At 37.1% G+C, this 20,934-nt stretch overlaps 4 protein-coding genes across 4 annotated transcripts; 1 reads left to right on the top strand and 3 right to left on the bottom strand.

The window, feature by feature from the left end:
- Positions 1-255: 255 nt before the first annotated feature.
- On the bottom strand, positions 256-2,727 carry epdr1 (ependymin related 1). Its single transcript, XM_043261364.1, has 3 exons — positions 2,144-2,727; positions 954-1,162; positions 256-870 (listed from the first exon to the last, which is right to left on the bottom strand). Exons 1-3 carry the CDS (start codon positions 2,386-2,388, stop codon positions 680-682), a joined length of 645 nt encoding a protein of 214 aa, XP_043117299.1. The 5' UTR covers positions 2,389-2,727; the 3' UTR covers positions 256-679.
- Positions 2,728-3,192: 465 nt separating this feature from the next.
- On the top strand, positions 3,193-4,819 carry nol7 (nucleolar protein 7; the record flags this gene model as incomplete). Its single annotated transcript, XM_043222220.1, has 8 exons — positions 3,193-3,410; positions 3,483-3,543; positions 3,681-3,736; positions 3,820-3,890; positions 3,986-4,031; positions 4,110-4,231; positions 4,326-4,403; positions 4,485-4,819. Coding segments are annotated over 8 exons (726 nt in total), but the record flags the coding sequence as incomplete, so codon positions are not given.
- A 1,178-nt stretch (positions 4,820-5,997) lies between these two features.
- On the bottom strand, positions 5,998-17,005 carry ranbp9 (RAN binding protein 9). Its single transcript, XM_043261352.1, has 14 exons — positions 16,370-17,005; positions 13,526-13,637; positions 12,680-12,732; positions 12,254-12,421; positions 12,052-12,074; positions 10,690-10,874; positions 10,313-10,425; positions 9,997-10,105; positions 9,752-9,906; positions 9,266-9,407; positions 8,848-8,969; positions 8,513-8,664; positions 8,276-8,387; positions 5,998-7,261 (listed from the first exon to the last, which is right to left on the bottom strand). Exons 1-14 carry the CDS (start codon positions 16,584-16,586, stop codon positions 7,131-7,133), a joined length of 1,794 nt encoding a protein of 597 aa, XP_043117287.1. The 5' UTR covers positions 16,587-17,005; the 3' UTR covers positions 5,998-7,130.
- Positions 17,006-18,474: 1,469 nt separating this feature from the next.
- On the bottom strand, positions 18,475-19,268 carry rnf182 (ring finger protein 182). The gene has a single exon (XM_043253296.1). It carries the CDS (start codon positions 19,219-19,221, stop codon positions 18,475-18,477), a length of 747 nt encoding a protein of 248 aa, XP_043109231.1. The 5' UTR covers positions 19,222-19,268.
- Positions 19,269-20,934: the final 1,666 nt, after the last annotated feature.

The raw sequence follows: 20,934 nt of genomic DNA, 5'->3' as shown, positions 1-20,934 counted from the left end.
TCAAATGTCTTTAATGCCAGTATAGACCTTTTAGTTTCTGAGTCACTTTATTCATGTTAATCAAGATTCTATCATACATTATTTAGTAACACTGTCAGCCAGCGTCTTTGTTAATTGTTCATTATCATGACAGATAGCCAGGTCTTTATTTCACACTTCTACAGACTCGAGCAGAAAACCCCATGCTTCCACCTTGTCTATGCAAAACACTGTCTTACGATATTGTTAAATTAATTTGCTCAACAACAGCAGCAGTGAGGTAAACCATTTTATTGAAATCACAATTCCAGAGGTTTCTGTAACTTAAACTGTAAGCGTCCACACTGTGAATCGTCTAAAATGATAAATAAAACAATGATCAGACAAACAGAATATTGACTGTCAAACGAAAAATCAAGCACCACATCAGTCCATCCTAGACCAGCACAACACACAGTGGTAATTTGCCCAAAATGTGGCATATTAAAAATGAGGCTTTAATAAAATGAGGCACACTTCACACCATAAATCAACAAGAACTACTAAACTTAAAACATTGATCATTTCAAAGCGGATTATATTTAACAGTACCTGCGCTCATTTCATGTGCTCTTTTACTGTCATTTATTTAGAAGCCGTTTATGTAAGCCTACTGTATCGTGGTTAATGTATATTGTGCATGTAAAGCCAAGCCGTGTCTTCAGCAGTCGGACGTCATCTTCTCAGTCAGAGCCGACTGGCAGGTACTGGGTGGGTCGAACACCCCCGGGTCACTAATGCCCAGCTGAAGGTCGAAGAAGCGAGTGGATGTGGTCACGCTGCTGTTTTTGGCGTATGTCTCCTGTACGGGATAGCAGTCCTTCAGGGTGTACACGCCAACCCAAGCTTCATCTGTGAAAGACAGAACAAAGTGCAAAAGCTCAGGCCGTGCAAGTCGGGACAACGTGGGGTAAACGTATTTGTAACAAACATACTTTTGCGAGCTGGTTTCCGATCAGACCACTCTTGGACCTCGATCATGTCTCCGGGTCCTCCAATGAAGTACTGGTCCTCGTACGTGGAGTTCAGGGGAATGTCATACGGGTCCCAGGCCTCCGTCAGAGCGATCTTTGCACACTGCTTAGTAATCTCCTCAATTTGGAACAGCACTCCACTTTTGAATAAGTAGATGTACTCAAAGAACCTCAAAGACAATTGCACAATTGAAATACTTTTAACGCCAGGAAATGTCTTTTGTTTTAAATACAATTCAAGCTATACAACTGTGAACAAGCAGTCATATTTTACAATATTTTAATTAAACATATTTTAACCTAAAATGACAAATAGGCTACTAATGCTACTAATATTACATTTACATTTACATTTACATTTAGTCATTTAGCAGACGCCTTTATCCAAAGCGACGTACAAATGAGGTAGGCATATAGAAGCAAAATATTAAATATTACATAAATAATGACTTGTCCATTTTTCCAAAACACATATCTGAACATTAAATCATTTGCTTGAGATGTAAAATGACTTGGTTTTGGAATCAAACTGACTTTATGCTTAAAAAAAGGTAAATATCTGCGGGGTACGAAAAAACATATTGTCTTTTTAAATTAATTCTATTTTTTTCAATCCATTTTTTCTTAATTTAAGTCAGTTATGCAGAGAAAACTCTATGGAAGACTTCATATCTTACATTTTAAATATAAATAAGTAAATTGATTAGATTTTATTGTTGCTGTTGAATGACCGATATTACAAATATTACTATGTGTAATAATGATTATTATAATAATAGTTTATTTTAATATATATATATATATATATATATATATATATATATATATATATATATATATATATATATATATACATGAACTATTATTATAATAATTATTATTATTACAAATAAAATCGTATTTTCTGAAATTTATATATATATATATATATATATATATATATATATATATATATATAAATTAACTATTATTATAATAATCATTATTACAAATAAAATCGTATTTTCTGGAAAAATGACATAAATATTCTTAAATGCACGTGGACTTAAAATGTTTAGATATTTAGAAAATAAGAGAAAAAAAGGTCTCGCTGAAGTGATTGATAAGAGCTCGTATTAAAATCTATTTCATAGCATCTGATGAATTCGTACTTCTTACATGGTGTGTGTCCCGTCTTCTGCTCCAGGACCCTAACTCTCTGATTCTGCGCGTCGTAGGAGACCGCCGCCCGTGTGTTTCGTCCGGTGCCGTGATCGTACTCGACGGTGCGACCCTCCCACTGTAACGGCGCCGGACAGGGCTTCGGCGCTGCAGCTCCTGGACGCGGAGGAGAGCCCAGACAAGGCAGCATCGCAGATAATGAGAGCGCTAGTGCAAAAACAACAAAGCCTGACATGTCTGCCGGTAAAGCTCTAGCTGCATGAGATTTAAGTATTCATATATAATATTCAAGGCCTGTCGGTGAACAAGAGGATTTTTTTTCACCCCCCCAAAAAGCGTCTGCGCTCGACTGCGCTGGTGCCTCATCCAAAAGCGACAAAATATAGCAGCATCCATGTCGCAAACACGTCGGAAACACTGATTGGTCAGATGTACCCAATCGCACGACAAACCTATTTAATTATTTCTCCGCCAGCTGAAAAAATATCACGAGGGCTTTTTGATCACTAACACGTATTCCTAACAATAACACATAATTTATTAAAAATTAAAATACTAAAACGTATCATTTGTTTTACATGTAATTGTTTCTGTTGTAACGAAGCATATACATTTCAACATTTTTAAATTACCAGTATAATAATAATATAATTATAAATGCACTGTATTGTTATTAATGTATATAACTAATGTGTAACAGTTCATGTATTATTTACATATTTGTTGTAAAGAACTAAACAATAACGCCACACACGATCAGTAATAGTTGATATAGTGGTAACTACAACAACAAAATGTTATTTAGCGTTTGGTTCTTAGTCTAAAACAATAAAGACTTATCTCTGTGCGCTGAAAGAATGCGTTACCAACTAATCTGACGGTACAGACATCTTTATATAGTCAGTGTCAGGCGTATATGCTTTTAATATCAACTCCGCCATTTGCATGAGTTTGTTTACGAGCCGATTTGACACCCAGGCCACTAGGGGGCAGCGTCCATTGCTGCCAACACCTTTGACTTTAGCCTGCCCGTCTTTAATGTTCGTCTAGTGTTGTCGACTTATTAATATGGCGAGTCCCGTTCAACGTGCGTACTAAAATTTGGTTGAATCCGTTAAAAGAGACTGACAAAATGTCTGCGTTGACAGAGGCTCAGATTGAATCCAGTGATGATGAACTCCCAGAAGAGGTCACCTTTGATGCGTCCAAAAGCGCTGCTCTGAGGATCGTCAAAGATGCCCTGGAAGCAGCCAAAAGGTCTGAGTGAGATCAAACACGGAGCACACGAGCTTATGCGGGGTAACATTTTTGTGTTTACTTTGATTTCAGAGAAAAGGACGTATTAAAGGAGAAGCGGAAAAAGAGGCATCAGCTGTTTCAAGAACAAAAGGTACAGGGTGGTGTATGCTGTCCTCAGGATGTCTGCGTTATTATTGCCTAGAAACAAACTTAACGCAATTCTCAGTAAATTGTTTATTCAACATGTCAAAATGTCATGGTATGTCTGTTTTGTTTTTGTTTTTTTAGAAGAAAAAACTACTTCCTCAAGAGTTTCTGGAGGAGTTTGATAAAGAACCCCCAAAGTAAGACCTCCATCAAAATGGAAACCATTGGATTTCTGAAGTTGTTTTTGGAAACTTGATGGATTGTTGTTCTTTCGTTTTAGACAACCAGGTCCATCACACAACAGAGATATCAGCGAAGAGGTGTCAACAAAGCCGTCAGACAACAACAAAGGTAGCAATAAAAACCCTAACCTTGGAATCTTATATATCTTAACACTTTTTTTTCCTGTTGGGGCAAGTATTGAATGACAAACAACTTTTTTGTAGATCAGAAGAAGACGGGGATTTCACCTATGAAGAAAATCTCAAAAAGGTAAAAATGGTATTATTTTTACATCTATCATTTATAAAGGGTTCCGCATGTGCATTTGGAAAATGTGTCTGCTTTCAGTTTACCGGACAGCTACAGAGTAACGAGGATTAAAGATGAATCCGCTGCAAAATCATTGCAACAAAAGGCCATGGACTTCATTCGGTTCCGTCTTTATGGAAAAGGAACCCGTAGAACAACCAGTCAGTTCATAGTTGTGCAGTTCAGATCTTTCTTTTACCGGATTGTGGAGTTCAACTGGATGTTCAAAATACTTGTGTGTGCATTTATCGTCAGATGCAGAGCTTCTGTCGCTCAAAAAGAAGAGGGGAGCGAGCCAAGGTGCAGCTGTGGAGTTTGCAAATAAAAAATTGGGTAAGTAGTTTACATAGCAAGTATATTATGTCCTTGACATGCTTTGTAAAGCAACGGACTGAGCTGTCTGTTTATTTATAGGTGCCTCTCAAAAAGCAAGGATTGTGAGCTCCAACAAACGGTTTATACGCCAACAGAAACTGATTCCTTCGTGAGTAAACGGGAGAAAGAACTGCTGAATTATGAGAGGTGGCTTCCATCATCCTGCTTTTTTTGACCATGTGGATCTGGTTTTTTTTCTCCCCGAAGATGCCATTAATTGATACATTTTTCTTTAAATCTTCTAGGAAATGATAAACCTTATGTTGTGTATGAAATAAACTAAAATCTGAACTGTTTTTTTACTAGCAGTAGAAGCTGAAGTGTGACTGCTTTACTCCACATGTCAATAAATGTAAACCGGATCTAAAAATGAATCATGTGTCAGTTACTTTACATAAGGTTGACGTTGATGATTAAGTTACACTTATGGTTTTTTTACAAAGAAGCTGAAAGGGTTCACCCAAAAATAAATATCGTCATTAATTCTGTTAGGGATGCACCGAAATAAAGTCTTGACCAAAGTTGAACCAAATGAAACGCTGCATCGAAGGGCGAATCCCGGATAGGTTTTTTTTGCATTTTCCCCATATAATGTCAATTATTTCACAATTGCATATAGCCAAAATGTGCTTTTTACTGTTCCGTCTAGCTTTTGGAAAAAAAATTAAAAAATAATTGAATATTATTTACGTAAAACTAAACACTTCAAAGCATAATTTTTGCCCATTTGAGACCCCTTTCTTGAATCAGGTATGTATTAGAAGACTTTTTTTTTTTTTAAACATTACAGATCTCAACAGTATGTATAATGTTGTAATTGTTGTTATTATTGTCTTATTTTAAATGTTACGGAGCAGCTGACTAGTAATGTTCCAGCGCTGATTTGGACAAACAGATAGACCGCAACTTCCTGCAGTGCTGTTTGAATGGGCTACATGGAGCTTGTATTAGAAAGCATATTGGTCCGCAGTTTATTTACTAATCATTTACTAATTCGGTTATCACACAGTAACCAGCGAAGACATTGCTGTCGGTGCTTGCATTTTAAAAAAACAAAACAGAGGTTTATCCATTAAAGGTCTAGATAACCACAACTTGTAAGACCCAAAAGAAATTAAGGCATTATATTAAAACAAGCAGTTTAGTCCCGTAAAGATAATAAATTCAGGCTCTAAATTATGAATATATATATATATTTTATATGAACTGTTTTAATCATTTAGATATAAGCCTAAATTAAATCTGGTTATCATATAAAATGATTGTATCTCTTCGCAAAACTGTAATTACACTTTAATTCACATGCATTTATGTAGAGAGACCAAAACCTCTCGGGTTTTAACAAAAAATATATTTATATGTGATTAAAGACTAACCAAAAGTCTCACAAGTTATAGTAAATGAGAACACAATATTCACTTTTGGGTGAACTATTCCTTTAAATGTTACAAGACATTTAGTTTGGCTTTTTTTAAAATGATGTCTGTGTTGTAATCGCATACTTAATACTTGCGCAACATTAAAATGTGTTAAAACAAACGGGTATATCTCGTTCAACTGGGTATTTACGTTTTATTACTGAAAATGATAAGACAGTGTCGATGACAATACTGTACCATTCTCCTTGTTTTAAAAGTACTGATGATCCGAGGGATTGACTGGTAAACAAGAGGAGAAAAAACAATGGAGAAGGCTTGCGTCTCCGGGACTGGATATGACCTTAATTTCACCATGTTCCTGTCGCACATCCAAACTGCACAAAAACACAGTGCAGGCAACGATGATGAGAGAATGCCTGAATATGGACTTTTTAAAAGATGGAGTAAGAGATGGGGGTGGATGAAAAGACCATACATCAATACAATTACAAATCAAAGTGTCCGAACATTGCATCAATCCTGCTGTGCAGTTGGCAGAGGGAGGGTGCGCTTGCACAAAAAAAAGGGCATAACTCATACAGCTCACACTAACGCTCTATACTAAATACCACCACTAAGGATGACTCCAGCAGTGTTAGGTCTTCTGGGTTTTAAGTTTTGTTTTTTTTTTACTGTAAGATAACTAAATGTTCCACTCCTCGTGTTAATATAATTTCAATATTTTTTTTTTTTTCTTTTTTAAATGGTAAAGTACACAAGCTGAGACCTGAAAATAGCAGGGTGTTGCCGCGGTGGGACCATAGTTATTCGGTCTCGCTCACTCTGCCAGCTTTCAACCAAGAACAAATATATCTTATATGCAAGTTTACTGATAATAACATTAATTATGTCATAATAATTTCCTCATGCCTTGTAAATTAGGAAACAAACAATCAGAGCCTGCCGCACCCCCGCCCAACACCTCCTCCCCTCCCCCAAAATAAAAAAGACAAAGGGAAAAAAAATAAAAATAAAAAATAAAGACCATAATGATTGGGGATTTTGTCTGACTTTTTAGAAGCCCTCTTCCTAATGTGTCTTTAGGCCCGGTTTAGGCCCGGGTGAAGAGGATCCAGTCTTGTCAGAGAGCCAGGATGGGTCTGGCCATGTGGAGGCTCAGTTCATCAGGCCGTGGTTTCAAAGCTGGCCCCAGTTTTTTTTTTTTTTTCGTTTTTTTTTTTTTTTTTTTTTTTTTGGGAGTCTGGGATGGACTGGGATGATGTGGGCCTCTTTCACGTGGTCGTTTAAAGGAATAATTCTCCCGGGGTTAGTGCAGGTAGTCATCCACTGATGCGAAGGCGCAGGATCCGCTGCCTGTGCGAGCCATGAGGGACAGACACTGAGCTGCCTGGCCAACGGCGAGCGCCAAGGGAGGCTGCTTTGGCAGGTTATGAGTTTCTGCGTGAGAGAAAGTAACATTAAATGCCAAATGCCCCTGTTGAATTGTTAGATTCAAGAGTAATAAACAGCAGTACACAGCATAAACAGTACACAATTTAAATGTTGTTTAAAGACATCTATGCTTTTATTAAGCAAACATCTATTAAATTATTGAACATCTATTCTATTATTGAAAGTGACAGTTAAGACTTTTAAAATGTTACAAAATCTTCCGATTTTAAACATACTGTTCCTTTGAACTTTCTATTCTATTTCAGGTATCTTGAAATAAACTGTACCAGTGTATCCAAGAAGAAGTAGAAGAAGAAGAAGAAGAAGAAGAAGAAGAAGAAGAAGAAGAAGAAGAAGTAGTAGGAGTAGAAGAAGTAGAAGTAGTAGTAGTAGTAATGTTTTGAGCACCAAAATAGCATATTACAATGATTTCTGAAGGATTATGTGACACTGAAGACTGGAATAATCATGCTGAAAATTCAGTCTTGCCATCATAGAAATAAATTACATTTTGAAATATATTCAAATATTAAAACATTATTTTAAATCAAAATATTATTTGACAATGTTACTGTTTGACTATTTTGAATAGAGTTAACACAATATAAACAAACAATGATATCATAGTGGGGACAGTATAGATAGTTCTGAAGCTGCATTGATTAGCAAATAACATGAGTGTTCAACAAGAAAATCTGATGTATTATCCTGTTCTTGACAATAAGCACTTAGCTTAGTTTCAGGGGGGAAAAAAAAGACATTTTGGCTTAAATAGGCTGGATGCAGATTTGCACATGTTATCAATATTATATGGAGACTGAAAGGGAGATGTGAGAAAAGGGAAGAGAAAAATTAAAATGATTTATTCATACATTTTCTGTTAAATTTTCTTAATTCTGAAAACACCAAAAGGTATCAACTGTGGTGACTGGGATTCTCTGAGTTGATTAAAAGATGTTACTTTGACTGAAAAGTTTGAGAACAAATGTTCTAATATATGAAAACTAATGTGATACCTACCTAATATTGCACTGTTGAGTGTTGAGCAGACAGGCTCTCTCTGGATGGAGTCTAGCTGGTAGCCCACAGGGCTATTCCATGGATCTGAATATGCCAGCAAACTGAATGCATCCTGCAAGAATGCAAACAGTTACGGTAACTGTTTTTCTAAAGACCATTTTGAATCATATATGTGATTATAGGTACAAACACTACCTACATGCAACGTTTGAAACAAGTGTATATTAAAGGCAGTACCTTGAGCATCTTCTTATTGGCTGAGTTTTTGCCCCTCTCACGACGCAAGTGTTCACTCATGCTCTGTAGCTCTCGGCCGAACTGAATCATCCTCTCAATGGCTGCCTGGCTCCCTCCACACAACTGCCTCTTAGTCTGAGCACTATCCACCTCTGTGTACGGACCATTTTATTTTGTTTAGAATGCTACACGGGATTCATTTGCATAACATAATTGCCTAAATTCAGACGCATGGCGTCAGATATGATAAACAGATCACAAAGGAAACCCGTAACAAATTTCACTGCAGGCACACAGGAATTTAACAGAACACTGAGCCCAATTAACGTTCTCACCCATATCTCCATCGCATTCCTCCAAGTCTATCCCGTGAGTAGAGCTGCCATTCAGAAATCCATTTGAAGAGGATTCAGACACTCCGTTTGAGAAGTGATCCACCTCCATCTCCACCTCAGCACTATGAAAAAAAAAAAAAGTCCAATTTTACACTTTAGGCTTATCTTGTGCTGTACAGTTACCATGTTCTTATATGATTTGCCTTTCTTCTGTATCAAAAGAGCAAGAATTTTGATATGTGGCGCTGCATTCAGAAATTAACGTTAGCTTATTGAGGGGAAGATTTTAAGTGGACTAATATAGACATATATACAGATGAGCTATTCGTAATTACATCTATAACACGCATGTTCAGAACAGAGTGAATTTAATGTCAACCTTAAGGATATGTCAGTGTGCTATGGAACAAATACGTACCTAACGCTGGTCTGCTGGCTCCGAGTGCCGTTCAGGACGCCAAGCTCAGGGCTTGGCATGGTAGGCGGACATGACTTGTGACTATGGGCCGAGGTGTGGCCTTTACTTGATGAAACTCCATTACAGTAATTACTATCAAAACCTGGACAAAGAAGGAAGTCCAAACGATCAGTGATAACATATATTCACTATCAACAGGTAATTCTAGTGCATGTATGGCATGTATTCTGCCGATCGACATACACTTATGCTTCTGGTACTTCCTACTGTGCTGGGGTTAGACCCTACTTTGTAATAGATCATTTAGTTTCCGCAAAATGTGTTCCTTCAATTAAAACCATTCCTAGTTCATGCCGAGTAGACTTGTCAAAGAGAGGGAACTAAAAACCTCTGGTGCAAAAAAGCCCCTATTTTTGTAAGATCGTTTTAGTATAATTTAGTTTTCTGACCCATGCTGGCAGAAAAATTTGTGAATATAATACGTACCTGTCTGGTAGGTCTGGGAGCTGCTGGCTTTGTGAACAGGGCTGTTGAAGAGACGGGGGGAGCCTGGGTAGCTATCCTGTGACTTAGGGCTCCTCCCACCGAGACACCTGACCTCACTGTCAGTGCCGTTCACCATCTCAATGAACTGCCTGACTCTGGAAAGAGAGAGATGTAGACACATTAGGCATTTGGTGTCTCTACTAAAAACGTGCTAATTCCTAAAAGATGGCACATATCACACTTACTTCAACATAAACAGGAGGTCTGGGTTTCTCTCTAACAGGCTTGGGTAAAGCTGTTGAGTGGTCTCTATAGCCTCTCCCATTCTGCCAGATAAGACCAGCTTCTGGATCTCTGCAATCACAAACGTTAAATCATTACTCAGCATTGAGCTGAGAATGTTCAACCCTGAAAACATGCAGTGATGAATCATTTAGATTCATTCAATTCAATCATTGGACCAGAAAGCACGGCAATCTGATTTCGTGTTGACTTTAACAATCATACAAACCCAAAATAAGACTCTGAACAGTCTTTTTTGTCTGGCATGCAAAGACTCACTCTGTCTATTTTTGATAGAAGCAAGTTCCTCGTGTACGGCCTGGTCAGTTGATTTGGCAAAGGCCTCAGCGGTGGCACAGTAGCTGTGGTGAACCAGATAGGAGGCCACCATTCTAAGAAAAGAGAGTGAATAGGTCAAAAGAACAAATTGTATAAAAATGAACCTTATAAAAAACCTTACAAAAATGGCATCCAAAATAAAGATTTTTGCTTACATAATATAAGTGTATGTACTGTGGAAACACACGCATGCATGTATATATAATTAAGAAATGTTATATTTTATATGTAAATGTTGTCATAATATATACCGTGTGATTGTATGTGTTTTTTTTTTAATGCGATTAATCTTTTGACAGTACTTGTAAAGTACTCACTTCTGAATCATGGCCTGCCATTCTCCTTCTCTCTCCCCGATGGGGAAACGGTCAATCTGGGCTTGGATCTTGGTTCTCCATTCACGCATGTAATCCTCAATATCAAACACGAACGGATGCTGCCCAAAATTGGCGTCCACGACCTCCCCTGGGGTCTGCAGACCCACTGTGGGATACAGGTTGGGCTAAAAGCAAAACAAGCTCATTTTACTAAATGTTTATTATAGCTACTGGCTAATTTAACCATTTTTTTCATTGTTAAGGATGTGTATGTAAGCACAGCGTCTAAAAGAAATTCTCATGAAACAACAGATTAGCTTTAAAGAGATTATAGAAAATGTGTTTCAATGTCTAAATCCTGCTAAATAAAAGCAGATTTGAATCGGACTTCAAATGACAACTACATAGCTATCGGTCAGGTCAGGGGCAGACACATGATTCTGTAGAATAACTCTGTGAGGGTCTGTGCTCACAGTCCAATAGAAAGAAAGGTCAGGGCTGCTGAACTGACATACTTCACAGAAGTACTCAGAGTAGCATGAATGCTGGTCACCAGCCAACTGTGTTTTCTGCTCAATGGATTATTGTTTTAGCCCCAAACAGGCCTCTGTTCAGTTAGCAAGAGCAATGCTTAGGGGCTGTCAGTCCAACATCTTGAATGATGAAGAAAGGAAGGAAAGACAAAACAATAGCAAAAGGCTTCCTCGACATTATCTAAAAATATTACAATAGAATGAAAAATATACAAATGATCAATCACCCCATGACCTCCAGGTTGGGAAACACAAAAACATATCTATTAAAGCTCACTGCAAGTTCAATATTTAGACAAGAAATATACTAAATGTAAAATGTTCACAAAATATGTGTGTGTAATCAAAATGTAAACAGCCACACATTTATCTGAATAAACTACTGGAGGATAGGCTACATAAAACTACAATAAAACTTTAATAAACCACATAATATGCCGTTTTATGCAATGATACTGCAATAATTGCAGTAAGGTTGGATTAAATTGATCAAAAATGATAGTAAAGGCATTTGAAATACTTTTAATTTTTAAAGGAGAAAAAAAATGCAGATTTGAATATAAAAAAATTATGTTTTTTTAATGGAAAAATAAACTGTTTCAAAACTCAAGACTGGCTGCTGAAAATTCTGTTTTACCGTCATAGGACTATATTCCATTTGAAAACATATAGACTGCTTATTTTAAAATGCAATACAATTTATGCCTTTGTTACATTTATGACCACATTCGTTCTAAAATTGACCCCGGGCTTTTGAGCAGTAGTGTATAATATAATAATTCAGCAGAAATTTCTTTCAAGCTTAAAAGTGTAAAAGAAAATGACTTACCGGTAAATCTGTAAAAGCTATCCCTGAAAAAACAAACAAACAAAAATTAATTAGACTAACACCTCTTATAAATTACATAATCATTCAAAATATTCTTACAGATGATGTTAAAGTGCTCGCTAAATTGATGACCAGTAATAAATGAATTGAATTAGTTTAAGACGAGCATTTGATCTTAACGTGCAATTCAAATGTTTACTACCTAGACTGTGACCATTTTTTGTGTAGAAACAGGTATTGTTGATGAGGTTCACACAGCAGCCGATCACATCGCCTGTTGTGAATGTTGGACCATAGGGCTGGCCAGTGCCAGATGAGCAGAAGGAGTGTCCATCGTCTCCATGATATCCATAGGAGTGCTTGTCCCAACCTAAGGGCAGGACATTGAACACATTCTGGTGACTTTTGGAAACAATGATCCACAAATACACAAAGGAAAGAGCACTAAAGACTCCCGTTTCCCTGGCAAACTGCAGTCTCACAGAGGAACAACACAGTGTCAAAAGGCAGAGGATCAATTTAACAGGCCTACTAGCTGCATCTAAACTACAAAACCTATAGTATTAGTTCATCTATAGTGATCATAGAGCTTTTAGAGAGAAACCATCCTGAAAACAAAACATTTTACCTGGAAGTCTGTTCATGTTGACACCTTGAGCGGACAGGCCAATCCCCATGTAGCTGTTCACAAAAACACCATTTATTTCAGTAAAACAATCTATATCAGAGGCTAAAACAGCACAGCCTAAAAATTAAAAGATGCACTCAGTAAAACTCCCAAAATATGAAACGTTCATCTCTAAAAAAATAAATGACTGAAACATTTAAATCATGCAAACCTACACGAGAGTTATTTTAGCATTACTTATATTTCTTTTTGCATATTTACGTTAGATTTTCATATTAATTTCATTTAAATATAAATATATAAATTATATATAAATATATAAATTGTATTTGTCAGTTCTTTTCTATACAAGTTTTAGTTTACTACATCAAATAAATGAAAATGAAATGTTAGCAACTAGCTAAAATATAATATAATTTTTGTAAAAAATCGTTTCTTTTCATTTAACATTTGTTTTAAATAACAGCATTGTTTGTATGGTTTTAGTTAACTATGATGAGCTGTTTGAATTTTTCATGAAATGGGTCACTTCAGGAGAGCCGCCATTTTGAGATCACATGACCAGCATTGCCAATGCTAACCATTTCTGTAAACCTCTTATTGTCCAGCATTTTCACTCTCAGAATAAATGAATTACGACTTGTAAGAGAATTTCTACAAAGACATTAGTAAATTAAGTCGTTTGCATGATGCTACATCCAAGTCACTAGGTGAAGTCCAAGACAACTGTTAAACAGCCGCATAAACAAAAAAATTACTGAGTGCGCCTTTAAATGTTCCCTTAAATGGAAAACACTCCGTTTCTTTAATTAAGTAATTTAATAAAATACTGAATTCTTCACATACCCATCTCGTCCTTTACTGATTATTTTCACCTCAAAGTAATAGACCCCGCAGGCAGCTGGAATAGGGTGTGTTGCACGGACAGACGCCGCATCTTTTGGAGTCTTTCCATGACCTGGATGACATAAACACAATCATTTACAACTGCTAATGTTAAGCGTCACTCACAAAGAGCACCAGAACATTTGCAATGTTATAACATCGCCAGAGGTCGCCATAGCAAGAAAAAAAAAGAACACTTAGCAAAATAATCAATGTTTTTGCTGTGAGAGCTGTACACTTTAGGCTGATGATATTTTCCCTGGCAACAGCAAAGACACTGCACTGCATTTGCCTTGATATTTAAAAAGGGCAGTTTTTTATTATGCGAATATGCTCTAAATTTGCTCTAACTTGCTGCCATTTTAATTTGCGATAACCAACATACCGATGTCAGAAATTTGTTTAAATGATTATTTAAGCCTATACGTATTAAGAGCCCGTGTTTGGCCCTGAAATAAATGTATTGATTTATTCACAAAAGGCATGTCACCTCAGAGTCAAATACTCCGGTTGAATCCATTATTGCTACTTTAAAAAAGTAGTATTTTCTGAACAAAGCCTTGTCAGTTGATTATAAAACAAAACCAACATCAACTACAACAGTAACAGTAATATACACAATGTAACATGGTCACAAAAAAAAACATTATTTTATGATATGCTGTATAGCTCTCTACTGTATTTCACCAAAAATATTTATGTTTTGGACTTGATGGGAGTGTCCTCTATTTTTTTAATCAAAAACACTATTTAACAGTCACCTCAGACATCAAATGCATACAGTATATTCATAACTATAGGTCACTAGAGAGTCTAAAGAGGCGTTAAACCCATTATTTACTCATTAACATGATTGGACAGGCATGAAATAAAATGCTGTAAAATACAACAATCAACAAAGAACTTTCTCCTTTGAAACGTATAATTCCTATGGGATCATATTTGACTCATGAATTTCTATGCCCTCTGCCTGACAAATGTAATCAAAACTTTGCTTTCAAACCTGCTGTACACAATACTCTATATGCTTTGCGGATAGCTAAATGTTTTTTTTTAACTAAAAAGTTTCTCTCATTTTAAAATTACTTTTTACTGTGCAATCTTTAATGATTTCTATAAAATAAACATAAGAATAAATGCATCACCACGAGACAAACATTTACTGGACTGAAGCAACATAGGTCTACTTGATTACCCATACTTATTTTTAAAATAATTATGTTAAAATGTATCAGATATCATAAAACAGGCTGTTGAGGAATGTACATCTCATCATTGCACTGCACTGCATCGTGTTTTCCTCCATAATTATAACTACAGAGCAATGGTCAAAAAACAACAGCATTTAAACATCATCTTATAAAGATGTATTACTGAGACATATAGCGACAATTGATTTATGTCAATTTTGTATAAGTAGTATGCTATACCGTTAAAAAGACCTTAATGATTTACAATAAAATATATCATAATTTCATTGTACTTTTTGATCATTTGTAGAGGTTTGGGCCTCTACAAAAAACTGTTGTAGAGCTCCATATTCTCACTATATCATACTATATGGGCCATAATGCCTGATGTATCAAAAATAATGCAAATCATAAAGCACATATAGAAATTATTTGAAATATACTGTTTAAAAATTCAAAGACCAATTTAATTACAAAAATACATGTTCTTATTCTTGTTGTCATTACACGTGAGGACTTACAGAGGTAGATACACGATGCATTTTTGGGCCAGAACCCCTGACAACCAGACCAATACCTGAAGTAAATTCATAAGCTTGTACACGTAGCTTGTACATTTATTAAGACATCTCGGCCTACTGGTAATTTAAGGCAGTCTGCCTACCTGAAACCTACCTGTCGTCAGCACGGACTGGCCTAATTAATTCTGTGGCCTACCTTTATGACTCAGCTGAGGGAAATGGCAGACACCTCACTGGATTACAGAGGCATATTTAATAACTAAATACGGTAATCAAAGTATACACGTATTACAGCTTTTCTTTATCTGCTGAATTCCTAGTAAAAGCCTTGCATGCACGCAATGGCAGAAAACCTGCCCCTGCAGATAAACACACACAAGGCCCTTCCTAGAGATTCTGCGTCAGGCTCGATCTCTACCCACATCAGCGCGTATGTATTAAGACATAGGTTTTGTACACAGATCATGTTGTCAAAAGAGCTGACAATGACTGCAGTTCAACTGAAACTCCATACAGTAAGTTAGGTGCTTCCGGAAATGACTGAAGCATCTTTATAGCTCGCCGCTGAAACTCACCACCATCTCGTTGCTACAGTACACAAACTTTATACCTCCAGACTTAATACCTTCGCCATTTATTATCGAAGACTACATGTCACACACGCTCGCACGCAAACACTGTTATGCATTAAACATCACGTTGAAGCAGTTTAATTTCCAGCCAATGCTGACTGCTAGGAATGGTGCTAAATAATGCTAAAGGAAAGGGAGGCTATTTTTATTCAAACGTGTCGTCTAAGCAGTTAGTTGTTACTAATCAAAGTTTCTAGTTAACATTTCGTTTACTTGCGTCGGCAAATCTGCTCGATTATCACTCCAAATCAGCCCTGTTTCGCGACGATTTTAGCAGTTTGTGTGACTAAAAATATGTTTGCTTCGCAGACAATACGAGTACGCAGAAGCGAACAGAAGAGTATTTTTATATCATTAATCAGAGGTGCAACTTGACACGAGCTAACCTGGCTAATGCCTTCAACATTTAGCTGGTAAACAACTTGGTGTTTGTGTTCATCTGCTGCTGTTAGCCCTGGTTACCTTTATAATGCACCCGGAGGTTGTTTTGAGACAGGCCGATGTAGCTGAATTTGTCTTTGGGGCTCCAGGATCTGGGGAGCGGGGTCTCCTGCTCGTTGACGGCCGGGTAAAGGCGTCTAAGCCGCTGGTTGAGCTCTTTTTCCTGCTCGTTGAGAGCCAAGTCTCCGTGAACGACAACCGACATCAGAAACCCACAGCCCGATGACGGTCCTGACATCGCGATCCGATTCCTGCCGCCGATACCAACAGCTTGCCAGCTATATTTAGCTGGACAGCTTTCTAACAGTGTCCAGTGGCTGAAGCGACCACTGTCAGACACCACAGGAGAAGAGCTGCTGAGATTTCGGGCTTGCTTTATTCGGATCGGACGGCTAGCCAGCCAGCTAACTGCGATTAGCCCGCAAACAGCCTCTCTGGTAGAGTTAGCAAGACGCTAGAGAGAATTAATCACGCCAATACAGCGAAACGGCAGCTTACAAAAACATAACGGACATCCAGAAAGTTGATCCTTGTTATTTAAGACGACATCCAACCGATCGGACAGACTAAATAGGGTAAAAGGAGCAGAAAGACAGCAGCAGAGGGAACCCCGATCTTTTGTTTGTTGTTAGTGTGAAATCCAGCAATCTGATTGGCTCTCCCAAGGTCCAGTCATACTTCCTCGAGCACTCGGTACATGACCAGACACAGGCTACCAATAACATGTCCTTCTTCTCAATTGGGTTGTTATCTAGTTGACAGGGCTGTGACAGTGAGAATATATTTGCACACTTACATATTATATTGTTTCGTTTATTTATTTCATCATTTTCATACATCACGGGACAGTACAGTTCGGGTGCAGATTACCCCCTACACTTGGGGTCTTTTCAGTGAACTTCTTTGAGAGAATGTTATGTTTTCTACACCTAAAACTATTGAAAATTCTGAATGAATGTATCTTACCGGTGTTTTTTACAGTCAATGAAATTGCAACATATGAAAAGTATTAAAAATTGAAGATTTGGCCAGTGTCAGTGCATTTAGTCTTAAGTAGCATCAAAAGTTTTACAAAACACAATATATACAATTTCTTTATGTAAAAATGTAAATAGTGGTGTTTTCCCATACAAAACTTCACATCGGCATGAGTAAAAGTGTTATATTATAATAAAGTGTAATATTATAATTTATGAGAGCTTCATCTGATGTCTTGCCATTTGTTTTGGGACATAAAGTTCTCTGTCCAAACTGTATAAAGTGCATTGTCCGACATTCCAATTAATAATTAATTCATAAACATTCATAACTTTGTCATGAAGTACAAAAAACATGCAGATAACATGTCCTGACATGTTCACATGCGTGTGTCAAGTAAAACATGGAAAAGTCAAACCAATAAACATGATTAACATATTAAAATATGTGTCCTACCCATTATTTAATATGTGATGTTGTAGGGCTTTATATTGCAATAATCTTTTACGCTTTACAATAAGGTTCCATTTGTTAACATTAGTTAAACTCATTAGGCTTATTCTTTAATTTAGGTAATTAATATTAGTTATAAGTTTAATTTACTAAATAAATCAGAAGTGTGTCTGTTAATATTGTTTGATGAACATGAGCTTGTTGTATTTTTATCGACTAACATTAACAATGATTAAGCTAGTAAACACTGTATCTAACAAATACATTGCACATTGTTAGCTGATGTTAGTTAATGCATTAACCAACTTTAATTAATGGGACCTTACTGTAAAAATGACTGCATGTTAATTATTCAGAAAGAGAAAAAGTACATTAGCAAGCTTAGAGAGGACATGGCTATTGATCTGCCATTTCAGCCACCCCAAGAAAAAGGCAAAGACAGTAATAATAACAAAAAATGATTATGTAAAGTGAATAATTTTGTTGAGGTGGATTCTATTTTTAAGTATTCTAACATGACATTAATTTGTATGGTAGCCTACTAGATTAAATCTGAGCACTTTTATTGTTTGTATTTCAGTTCAGTGTACATCGTTTATCCAAAAAACTGGAAAATTCATAAGTTTCCACAAACTAGCAGGACCAACCAATCATCATATATCCACGCATAACAATTACACTTATTGCTTTGGTCATTACGGTGGTACACAGTCCCAAAACTCACGGCACAGGCATTGGCAAAGGCCGTACACCATGACGATGAGAAGACTGACAGGTACCAAACTGACCAACATCACCCCCACCCTGGTATTCTGCATGATTAGAAGATAGACCCCTAGAGGCAGCGAGCTGAAGTACAGCATCCCCAGCAGCCAAACCAGGACGCGTGCTGAAGTCTGGCACAGCAGGGCCGCGCAGTTCCACACTGTCCATCTCTGAGTAACCGAGGCCATGGAGTCCTGGCTGGAAGAGCGGTAATCCCTGCTCCGAGCTGGAATGACAGACTCCTGCCGAGGCTCCATAATGGTGATCACCACATAATTGGAACGAATGGAGGTGGGAGAAGCGGAGGCGGAGTGTCCCACCAGAGAGCTGAGGTGCCTGGGACTGAGGAGAATCTCGCCTCGGTTGTCGTTGAGGCTCTGATGCTTCCGCGTCTGGATGGACAGCAGTGCCGACACCAAGTTATACTCATCTGGTAAACTGTCCACGTCTTCTCCGGGAAGATCTGTGATGTAGCGGCAGAACGGACAGACCACTGCGTTTGGAGAGGATTCGCCTAAATCAAGGATTTTTGCAAGGCACTTGGCACAAAGACAATGGCAGCACTCGAGGACCTTGGGCCGTCGACTTGACAGGCTGTAAGCGCAGTAGCAGATCTTGCATTCCAGTTCCTCTGCGGTGAAGCCACCCACCACATCCTCCGGGAACTGTCCCATCATGTCTCCTTCTTCTCAACGCTTTCTCATCGGCTGGTTGTAGTCAAAGCTGTGTGGGAACATGGTTGCAAGGCAGCTGTTAGGCCTCTCCTGGTATCTGGACGGTGTCCTGTGCAGAACGGAGCATCGCCTGTGCTGTGCCACGGTGGCTCTGGACGGGTTTGTGCTGAGGAACATTTCATGCACTGTGTGGAAGGGTGGGGAGAGGCCACCACCGAAAAGATAACTGTTAACACAGCAGTAGAGAACAAACACTGCGGCAACAAAGCAGGCCCTGTAAAACCAGGGCTGGAATTTTCTAGCCAGGGCTTTTGTTGCCACTGAAATTCAGTCCAATTAGTGGCTACACACTTCTTTCTGGTACACAGTGCTGCTTTTGCTTGCTTGATGCAAGGTTATTCCAAACAAAAAGAGGTGACATTTGAGTGAAATCAGGTTAAGTTGAGAATATTCAGTGATGTAAAATATTTTTTACATTATTAAAACTCTTTCCAGGCTGTAATTTTGAATACCAGCCAGCTCAGAAATACACAGTTCACTGTGTAATATCAAAAATTAGGTCAATGCTGTTCACTGAGCCTGCCTCTCAAGTGCAGGTATTACAGAGATTTGAATGAGAATTAGTATTCATTTCCAAACATAAAGTATTTTATATATCATGCTCAGATCATTTTAAAGCAAGACACTATAGACACTTGTTTTCTTTTTGGGCTATTTGGCTAAAAGTTATTCAAAATAAACTTTTTTTGTGCACTTTATCATATAAAGCTCATATAAAGTTTCAGGGCATATAAAGACTGTTTTCTCAAAATGCACTGAGCCATAAATCTCCACTTCATTTGCACTTAAATGCACCAGGTTTTACTATTTTATTTCAATATAAAGTCTGAATACTTTGTTTGTATATTATCTGAGTTCATACAACATTTTACCCCCCATTTAAAAATATCCGCAAGTCCCTCTGTAAAAAACCCTTCAATGCAATATGTCAGCAAAAAAACAACTTTATACAATATACAGGTTTCTGATCTAGAAAATGAGGCAAAGTAGTGCATATTTAATAAAAAAAAAAATGTCTCATTTGCATGAACATTGAAATGTTTCCATCCTTAACGTAATCAATCCATTGGGAAAGTATATTAATGTACAAGACTTTGTATATGTTTGTATATCTCTGCAATCTCTTTTTTTCTTTTTCAAATGATAAAAAAAGATTTGATTTGGAGTTTCACAACACTGGCATTCAAACGCAGGAAAGATGAGGGCAATTTTAACACTTGGTATGATAAAATAATATAATTAAATACATTATAAATGTTTTAATACGTGTTAATTTTTTTTTTACTTAATATGTCAGTAGGCTGTCCAAAATTCTATTTTAAAAATCCTTTTCACTATATTGACCAGCTGACAAGTCAAGAACAGTCATGATCTGCTTAATTGCAACGTTTATAAAGTCTTCATAACATAAATCAAACGTTTTGATTAATTTTCAATCGTTTTATTTTAACCAACAATGTAGGGATTTGTTAGTTATTTTTGTAAAAAAAAAAAAAAAAAAAAAAAAATGTTCTCAGCAATGCATAGCCTATTGTTAATCAATTTTATATTTTTAGGGTTGGAAATTTAAAGTATATCTTTATGAAACACGATCTCTATACCTCATATCCAATAGATTTTTGGCGTAAAATAAAAATCGAGATTTTTGACCCAAAT

This window comes from Puntigrus tetrazona, chromosome 2 (assembly GCF_018831695.1).
Source record: "Puntigrus tetrazona isolate hp1 chromosome 2, ASM1883169v1, whole genome shotgun sequence".
Taxonomy (NCBI): Eukaryota; Metazoa; Chordata; class Actinopteri; order Cypriniformes; family Cyprinidae; genus Puntigrus; species Puntigrus tetrazona.
Note: the sequence above shows the minus strand (reverse complement) of the source record. Positions and strands in the feature narration are given on the sequence as shown.